General features: G+C 43.1%; 1 protein-coding gene across 1 annotated transcript in view; it reads left to right on the top strand.

The window, feature by feature from the left end:
• Nucleotides 1-5972, top strand: part of LOC101984402 (sp110 nuclear body protein-like) — a 9664-nt gene extending 3692 nt beyond the window's left edge. Inside the window, exons 3-4 of the mRNA XM_026786482.1 lie at nucleotides 2193-2402; nucleotides 5767-5972. Coding sequence (XP_026642283.1) covers nucleotides 2193-2402; nucleotides 5767-5972 — 416 coding nt within the window. The remainder of the gene's footprint in view (nucleotides 1-2192; nucleotides 2403-5766) is intronic.
• The last annotated feature ends 4167 nt before the right edge of the window (nucleotides 5973-10139 follow it).

The following is a 10139-nucleotide window of genomic DNA, read 5'->3' as shown; positions in this document are numbered from 1 at the left end:
TCTCTCTCTCTCTCTCTCTCTCTCTCTCTCTCTCTCTCTCTCTCTCTCTCTTGGAAAACTCAAGCCCAGTATAGGCCTTTAAGCCCAGAACTTGGCATGCAGAGGCAGGTCGATTTCTGCGGGTTTGAAACCAGCTTGGTCTACTGAGTGAGTTCCAGGACAGCCAGGGTTGTTACATAGTGGAAGTCCTATGTTAGAAAAAAACAAAAACCAAACAAATAATTCTCCCAAAAACCTCAAACCCAAATCAGAACAAAACATAAACAAATACCTTCCCTCCAAAAAAAAACCCTCAAACCCAAATAAGAACAAAAGACAAAAAGCACAAATAAAACTGATAAAAGAAAAAGACAAAAATGGAGTCTATCTTGTACTAGCCAATGATTCCTCAGCATGGGGGCCTGACCTGGAGTGTTATTGATTATCCAGTGTCAATCCATTGAAGAAAACTGATTTTCCCTTCTCCTTCACGCATTAATTGCAAATATCTTCTTGTTTAGGAGTGGAACTTTGTGCCCACTTCCCATTCTCAGTGCTCAGATGTTTGTCTGGTTTGGACTTGGTCTTGGGCATGTTGACACACTCTCTGTGCGTTCAGTATGCACTAGTCCCTCTGTGTGCAAAGGAAGCTGTTTCTATGGAGTCATCGACCACCTCTGCTCATTGCACCTCCTCTTTAGCATAGATCCCTGAGCTTTGAGTGGGGGGGGGGACGTGACAGATATCCCATTTAGAACTAGTACTCCAAAGTTGAGGAAATGCTGCCATGAGATCCAGTTGAAAGGCATTTTCTCATTTAGTGATCAATAGGGGAGGGTCCAGGCAACGGTGGGTGGTGTCATCCCTATGCTGGTGTTCGTAGAGTCTATAATATTTATAGAACAAAGATTTATTAAAATGGTATACAGGCTGTAGTTCAGCTAGTCCAGCAATGGCTGTCCACTGATGAAATGTCCAATAATACAGTAGTTGTTCAATCAAGGAGGCTGGGTATCTTAGCTGGTCTTGAGTATACTCTGAAATCCAAAAGAAGTAAGCTCTAATGCCAGTTCTTGCCAGCAAAAACAAGCATGCAAAGAGAGCTAGCTTTCTTTTATATGTCCTTTATATAAACTGCCAGGAGAAGGTTTGTCCCAGATTAGAGGTGGGGCTTACCACCTAAAACAACCTAGATTTAAGATGGGGCTTCCTACCTCAAATGATTTAATTAAGAAAATTCCCTCACAAGTGTACCCAGCCACTTGGGTTTTAAGTAATTCCAGATGTAGTCAAGTTCATAGCCAAAAATAGCCATCATGATGAGCATAACAAAACATTATTAGTAGTGATTGTGTTGCTATGCTCATTTAGAAAATTAATGTAGTAGGTTTTACTTGAGGTCCATGACCTGTCTATTCTTAGATATTTGGACATATTAACAGTGTCGAATGTGGGTTCAATCTCATAAAACTGCCCTTACATCCAATTGAAAGGTAGTTGGTCACCCCCATAATGTTTGTGCCACTATTGCACTAGTGAGTACAGCAGGTCACAGTATTGTAGCTCACAGCATTCCTAGCTGTGTGAGACTGATGACGACTTTTCACCTCTGGTAGTGTGCATAGGACCTTCTCCAGCACTAAGAATGCTAGTCCGTGGTGGTGAAGCTTCTAGTTGGACACTAGCGTGATTTCTTCCTGCAAGATGGCATAAGTGTATGGTGCATTCATCAACAGGTTCTTATTAGCAGGTTATGAAGAGTAACCAATAGCACTGGCAATGATCTGTAATGTTTGGGGCAAGGGAACCTCTGGTACTCCTTTGGCCAATGACTCATAAAGATGTGCCTGGAACTATGCATTTTATTTGGTAGCATATGATATCTTATCAGGTCATTGTCTCCTCTGTTATATGATGATTTTGTTTACATTCCACTTATATTTGTATACATTTGAGGGAGCTTCTGCAGTAGTAGGTTTCTATATGGTCAGCCCAATTTTTTGTGATATAGCAGAGACTAAATAACACTGTGTCCAAATGAAATAAAAGCCAAAAGCAGCCACAGAATGGACATGGGTGGTGATGAACCCGTTCTGTGCACATGAGGAAAATCAGTAACTCTGCCTCCTGTGCTGTGGGAAAAGATGCACTAGGCAATCCCATCTGCCATATAACTTTCAGGGTCTTGATGTGTTTTCCTTTGCTGATTTTAGTTGTTACTGCCTATGAAGAGAATAAGAGAAGTCCGCAAACCCTACCCCCACCACAACCATCTCCACCAAACCATCTGTCCTCTTCACCAAGAGTCGGTGAGCCTCAAGCAGGCTCACTGCAAATCAATGAGATCCGGCATGAGCATCCCAGTCCTTCTCACCCAGCTGAGCCTCCTCCTGGCTTCATCCAGGAAGGAAAGACTACTCCAGGCAAGAAACATTTGGGGGGAATGTGGGCATACTTTTCAAGGCCACTTCCTGCTGATTGGGGGTGCTGATAATCTTATGGGGACATAAAGAAAATTTAGAATTATGATCAAGTCCTGACTTGAGTATCTTGTGAGGCTTGATTATCTCAGGCAGCAGTCTTGAATCTGTTCTGGGTGTAGAACTCAGACATCTGGGCCATCCACTCCTATCAGAGATTTCTCAGGGGGTCTTTTTTATCAAACCTGATTTCACTTGACCCAGAATGAATCTATAACCTCTCATTTCCTGTGGCAACCAAAACAAAATCTCTTCTCCAAAGTAACATACATTTTGAGTTCAATTTTGAAGTCAAGGTATTTTCAAAATACCTATCTTGGATTAATTCAGCAGCATTTATAAGCAAATATCTATTAGCTGCTGTTGTTCCTTCCTCAGCATTCAGACAATTCAAAGAGAGCATAATAACATACTGTATCAAGACTCTGTGTGTTTTCCATTTTTATTTGGCTTCATTTTAAGCTCTTATTTCTTTTATTTTTATTTTGAATTTTTGGCTTTTTGATACAGGGTTTCTTTGTGTATTTTTGTCCTGAAACTCACTCTGTAGATCAGGCTGTTCTTGAACTCACAAAAATCCACACATCTCTGCCTCCCAAGTGCTGGGATTAAAGGTGTGTGCCACCACACTCAAGTACTCATTTTTTTCTTTTTTCTTCTAAAGACTTTATACTTCTATTTTTTCTTTCCAAATTCTACATATTTTTAAACACACTGTTAATTGTTTAGAGGCATTTTTGCCTGAAACTATCTTTACTGTATCTCTTTTTCTGTCATGTGTGTCTCAAATTTGCTAAGTGATATGTCTAGGATTAAAGCCTTAGCTTTGGCTGGATCCAGCCCATTCCTTAGCTTTCTGAGATTCTAGCCTCATTACACTGGCACTGGCCAGAGCCATGTTTATTGCCATGAATCTATGGTGTTTTAAGGTCCATGCAGCTGCCAAGAAGCATGCTGTAAGCTATTCATAAATACCATTTAAGTGTTTTGTGGTAGAGCATCTTAAAAGGGCTGCAAAATTTTTCTAGCTTAAGCTGAGTCAGGAAGCCTCTCTTAAATGAGACACATTTGCCTCCAGAAATCAGAGTCCAACTGAGAAAATGTTACTATCAATAAGCCACTCTTAACTCTATTCTATTCTGTCTAGAATTACTTTACAAGCTATCTCAGGTTTTATGTGGATGCAGTTGTCCACACGTTAGGTACCATTTGTTGACTGATATTTCTGATCCACCCAGTTCTGCAGCCATCAGTCCCAAAGAAATACACAGAAGCCTACATTCATTATTAACTGGCAATCAGCATTTTATTAAAAATAATTGGAGTGACAGGATAAAAGACTATGGTCCCACTGCAGTCCTTGATGTTTGTTGTTTCATGTTCAACCTCTGATCTCTCCTTTCCAGCTGATTCTTTAAAAGTTATGGGTGAGCTTGGACAGCTGTCTCAAGATTAAGGCACACACATACACATGCATGAAGATACACATATATACACATACACATGTACACACATACACACAAGCATACATACATATGCACACACAAAGCACACATAAATACACATACACATGCACATACACATATAACTCACAATTAACGAACAAAAATATTATTTAATTTTTCTAAATAGAAAAGATTGACAGGTTAGGGGTGAGCTTGGAGAGCTGTCTCAAGGTTAAGGCACACACATACACATGCATGCAGATACACATATATACACACATACACATGTACACACACATACACACAAGCATATATACATACACATAAATACATATGCACATACACATGTACACACACAATTAATGAACAAAAATATTATATAATTTTTCTAAATAGAAAAGATTGATAGGTCTATATTGGTGACTATAAAAGACTTTATTCTTTCTTTTAGCAAAAAAAAAAAAGGAAAGGAGGCATCTGGTCAACACCTAAAAAAAACGGCAGAAGAAAAGGCCCACACAAGGTGAGATTAGGAGGCAAGGGAGGCTAGAGGAGGCTCCTGAGGGGCCAAAGATCTGGTGGAGAAGGAATAGAGTTTGCTCTCAACTCAATGAGAAGGCACATAGCGATCTCTGGATAGTGTGGTGATCTGGTTTTAAATTTCACCTAACCAGTTTTGTCACTGAGTAACCAGTGAACTCTGTTATGCTGGTGGGTGGCAGTGGTCCAAGGTGAAGGATGAAGAGTGACTGGTTTCCTTTTTATGTTCATGATGGCACCATCCTTCAAACTAAAGGGAGAGTTAACAACTTCATTCTGTGAAATAAAATGTAAAAGAGCCTGGGTCCTAGCCCTGAGGGACCATGTCTTAGAGTTTCGTGGCTGTAAAGAGACACTATGACCACAGCAACTCTGATAAAGGAAACACATTTGATTGGGTGGCTTACACTTTCAGAGGTTTAGCCCATTGTCATCATGGTGCAATATGGTGGTTTGCAGGCAGACATGGTGATGGAGAAGTAGCTGGTAGTCCTATATTTTGACCTGCAGGCAGCAGTAAGTGGTCTGAGACAGTAGACATGGCTTGAGCATATATGAGACCTCAAAGCCCACCCCTACAATCACATACTTTCTCCAACAAAGCCACTCCTACTCCAACAAAGCCACACCTCCTAATAATGCTATTCCCTTTAGGGACCATTTTCTTTGAAACCACCACAGGCAGCTCATGGGACAAGTGCCAGAAGAGCTCTGGAGAGGAGCCCTCTGTCAGTGGGCTGTAGCTGTCCTGTGATTTCCACGTCCTAAGTCCTAGCAATGAAAGCACTGTGCTCTCCCTCTCCTCACTGGTCCACCAGCAGAGCCGCTGACTCTCAGTCACACCCTCCACTGGTACTCCTGGGAGCTGCCTTCATAGCAGGCACTGTGCCTATCCCTCCTGTATGTCTGTATGCTTTGGCCATGAGAAGTATCTCTCTCTCTAAATGTTGTCTGTTCTGCACATGTGTGCTACATGCAAGGCTCTCCCTCCCCACCTGAAGAATCCCGGGGCTTTGCCATTTGGCTCTGATGGTACTACCTCATGGTTCAGGAGTCTTACAAACATGAAACAGAAAGCAATACCCCAACCACCCAATAACCCTCCCACATTCATCTAGTTAATTCTTCTGAGAACTCTCTGGGGTGAGAACATATGGAGAACATAATTAGGGGAGAAAGCAAGGTGCACATCTGAAAAAAAAAAACAGAAAAAGAAAAGTGAGGCATGGAGATCTGGAAGGGAGGGTGGAAGGTGGAAAGAAGTCTGTGAAAGAAGGGAAGTTCCACTGGGGACATCCATTCATGAGTCTCTCTTGGCCCAGGGGTGCCCTCAACTGGACAAGGAGTCCAGAAGAAGCTCAAAGTGGTGAATCAGAGGACTCAGAGGAAGAATGACTCAACCAGGAACTTGAAGATGGTGACCAGGTCTCAGAAGACAAGGACTGGACATGCTCAGATATCCAAAGCACAGGGTAAGGCTACGGTGGGACCTGCCATTGGAAAGGCTCAGGATGGCAGGGTCCCTTAGAGCTGGCACAGGGGTGGGGAGATTCATGGATTCAATATTAGGAGAGAGAAAGAATGAGGATAGAAGTGAGGGGCAAAGAGAGGCAATGGTCTACTGTGGCTGAGGCATTTTTTGTTAAAGGAACATAGCCAGAGGTAATAAGATCATAGCCTCAGGTCATCTTAGCTGAGACCTAAGGCAGAGAGAGGGTCTCCACCTTTTAGATTTTACAACCTTAAAGATAACTAAGAACTTCCAAACATAGGTCTGTGTCTATGTTTATGTCTACCTATTTGTACGTTATTCATAGCTAAAACCAATAATTTTAAAAACTTTACTTAAAGTGAAATAAGTTTTTTGGTCATATAACAGTATAAAAATGAGCCAGGTAGTAGTGGAACTTACCTTTAATCCTTGCACTTGGGGAAGCAGAGGCAGAGGAATCTCTGAGTTCGAGGCAAGCCTGGTCTATAGAACTAGTTTGAGGACAGAAACCCTGGCTGCATAAACAAAAAGCTTATATCTGGGTCTATGCTTCCCTCTGCTGGAATATTCTTGTAATGGACACTCAGTGGGCTATTCCTCTGAGACCTTATGCAGAGGCCTGGATGAGACAAAGTACTTGCCCTTCATGTTGTCCTTTGATCTTCATGATTGGACTCAGTTAAAAGGGAAAACACTTAAATGAACTAAAAATCCACCAGGGTGCTTCTGAAGACTTTGTTACAATGAAAAAGCACAGTGAACAACCCCAAACACCTTACTCTTTTTTTTTTTTTTTTTATGAAACACTTGAGGAAGCAGGAACCCAGACCTGATGGAGGAAGGTCATTGGTTAATTATAATAAAGAAACTGCTTGGCCCTCATAGGTTAAAACATAGGTGGGAGGAGTAAACAGAACAGAATGCTGGGAGGAAGTGAGCTCAGAGGCCATGCTCCCCTCTCCCGGGCAGACTCATGCGATGAAGCAAGCCACCAGGTCAGACATGCTGAATCTTTCCCGGTAAGACCGGTGCTACACAGTTTATTAGAGATGGGTTGATCGGGATATCAGAATTAGCTAGTAAGGGCTAGAGCTAATGGGCCAAGCAGTGTTTAAAAGAATACAATTTGTGTGTTGTTATTTCTGGTGTAAAGCTAGCCGTGCAGGAGCCGGGCGGGACGAAAAGCAGGCCTGCAGCTCCTACTACACAGACCGGTGCTGACCATTGTCTCTCAGCTTAGCTTCCGCCCTAGACTGCAACTTCTCAGTTGGCCTAGGTGCTTGTGGCATTAGGAGTACTACTAAGCCATTTTGGCTTTTCAAAAATATTATTTTTATTTACTCTTTTAAGATGTCATCATGTATAGAATGGTCTTTGATCTTGCCAATCTTCTATTCGCCTCTACAGCTTCCCCCACTTCCAGGCCCACACATCTCTCTCCCATCTTCCTATACAGAATTCAGTTAGTGCTGGGTGTGAGGCCAGTCACTGGAGCATGGGCAACCTACTGGTAGCCACACGCACACTTGTCAGCTGCGCCTGCTGAGGCATGCTGGATGATACATCTGTATCCCATGGTCAGACCTCACATACTGTCAGTGCTGTGCAGACTTCTTACCTCAGAGCCTCGGCCCCATCTGTTAAATGGGCTGTCTTTGCCTTGGCCTTAGGAGGATGAAGGATGTGATTCTTGATCTTCTTGCTCTGCCTGTGACTTATGCTGCCACTCCACCTCCCATCCCATATTAGATATTTTCTCTTATATGAACCTCTCCACCCACAAAATAATCCCAATCAGACCAAATTAAAGATGCCCATGTTTAATGGAGTGTTCCTGGGTGCCTCCAGGAAAGCGTGGAGAGGGGAGGAGAGGGAAGAGGATAGGCACTCTCCCCACCAGAGGGAGCTCCAAATATTAAGTATTTTCTCTTAGATGAACCTTTCTGCTGAGTCAAATAATCCCAATCAGATCAAATCAAAGCAAATTAAAAGATACCGTGGTTTAATGGAGTGCTCCCAGGTGGTCCCCAGAAAGCATGGAGCAGAGAAGAGAGGGAAGGGAAGACCACACAAAATCCCAAGACCATGTGTTCATTCTCTGGGGGGCAGTTTAAATAACATGTGGGAGTGGTCTTGACCCTTCCCTGGGGAGGGGTCACCACTTGGCAGGCTTTCTCATAGGTGGAGTTGGACTAAGGCAACTCCCAGGGGAGGGATCTTATGCCAGGAGCTGGGGTGAAGCCCCAGGCAAACAATCCAGACTTTTTATACAAAGGGGTATTAGGGAGCTGAGGTGATGCTCCCGAGCAAACCCTCACCTTGGACCACAGGTCAGAAAGTATGCAGATCTTCTCTGGGTATGTCATCTTCTCAGGTGTAACCATTACTTTGTTTCTCCCTGTGTTCTGGAAGTATACGGAAGCTGGTCTTGGGGTCACTAATTGTTTTTTCACCTTTCCACTGCTCACCTTCCCTGTCATAGAAGTTCTTTACTTCAGGAAATGGTTGTTATCTTTAATCGCTGCAGGCTCCTGGTTGTTAGCTCACACTAATGAGGGTCTTAACCAGCTGCTGCAGCTCCTTTGGAATGGGGCTGGCAGATGCTGAAGAGCCCCAGAAAGGCCTTCCCTCAGGTTTCATCATTAAAGGCCTTTTGCTGAAATGGGCAAATGTGTCTAAGCCAAACTCAGCACCACTGAGAATTCACCAGGAAACTACCTGTAGGGGTAGAGTACGTGGCTTTAGATACGCTCAAAACTAAAGGCCCATGACATTCGAGGTACAAGGGGTACCTGCCACAAGTGAGATAGAGAGAGTGATGTTTGTGGCCTGACCCTTCATGTTAGCATGCTCCTTGCAGCACCCTAACCCCCCACATTGCCCCTTCATCTGTTGCAAGCATGTTCAGGACATCTGTCTTCTTTAGAGCTATACTTACCACAGGAAATTAGCAAAGATGTTTCCATGGAGACAGAGAACCTTGAAAGATCCCCATACTGGGATAATATGCAACACCCTTCCCCCAGGGTTTATAATAGTAATTCAGGGTTACTTGTAGCTCTGCTTCTCACTCACATCAGGATCTGACAGATGCAAATCCCCCACTCAAACTGGATAACAAACACCATTGCAATCTCAGTGGGCTTTCTAGGAAACTGCAAAGCCAAGATTCTGCCTCTGACCAGGTCTGCTGGGAACCCTATAAAGTGTAAAGTGATAGCAGGTAATGACAGTGGACATTGTCTTTCAGTGCTGGCCTCCTCACTTATCCAGGTCGGTCTGTTTTCTCACTTCCAGGAATGTCCAATGATGACACTTTAGATTTTCTCTCTCCTACACTTCCTGTGACCTGTGGGAAGGCCAAAGGAATTTTGTTCAAGCAGAAAATGAGGGCAAGGTAAGTGCCCACTGTTTTGATTCTCTGGTTTCTGGAGAGCGCTAAATGGGAAGATAGTGCCCTGTTCACAGCTCATCAGGAAGCAAAAACAAAAAGGCCTCCCTGGAAGGCATTTTCAGAGTTTTCCATAGGTGTACCTAGAAACCAGATGAGTCATCTCAGGCCCCTGTGATTATGCCCACCCCTTCAATATCTTGGAGGGTTTATGGAGTCCTGAATCTGAAAGAGGAACCCAGATTTCCCCACCTCTGCTTCTACCCCTGAAAAAAAAATCCCCTCTTGACCTGGGAAGGAGGAGAATCACAATGGGGAGTGATGAGCAAAACAATCCCACGCCAGTTAGTATTTAAAGGGGCATTCATTTTGGGGTTAAAACTCACAAAGCACCAACCGTCAGGAAAGGAGCCTAGTCGCCAGAGCAGGAGCAGGAACCAAGTGCCGGAACCAAGAGGGGAGGCAGGGAGCACACCCGCCAGATTTATAGGTAAATATTGGCTTAAAAGGTACCCGCCCTACAAACAAGGTGATTGTCTGGGGCTTCCCCTTCATCTCCCCCTTTTGTCTAAATAAGACAGAACCAAACCAAATACAACTATATACAATAGGAACAAATAATAAATATAAAATTACAAATGACAAACAATATTAAGCAAGAAACATATAACAAAAGTTTTACTAAACATTCTATTTCAAGGAGTCTAAATAATATAGAGAGTAACTACAATTATCTAACCTTCAACTCCATCAAAGATCTGAGAAGGCAAGTAATATTACTTAAGCAACCAGGAAGTACAAACGAGAAACTT

The sequence above is a fragment of the Microtus ochrogaster genome, linkage group LG4 (genome assembly GCF_000317375.1).
Source record: "Microtus ochrogaster isolate Prairie Vole_2 linkage group LG4, MicOch1.0, whole genome shotgun sequence".
Classification (NCBI taxonomy): domain Eukaryota; kingdom Metazoa; phylum Chordata; class Mammalia; order Rodentia; family Cricetidae; genus Microtus; species Microtus ochrogaster.
This window is presented reverse-complemented; position numbering and strand designations above follow the sequence as displayed.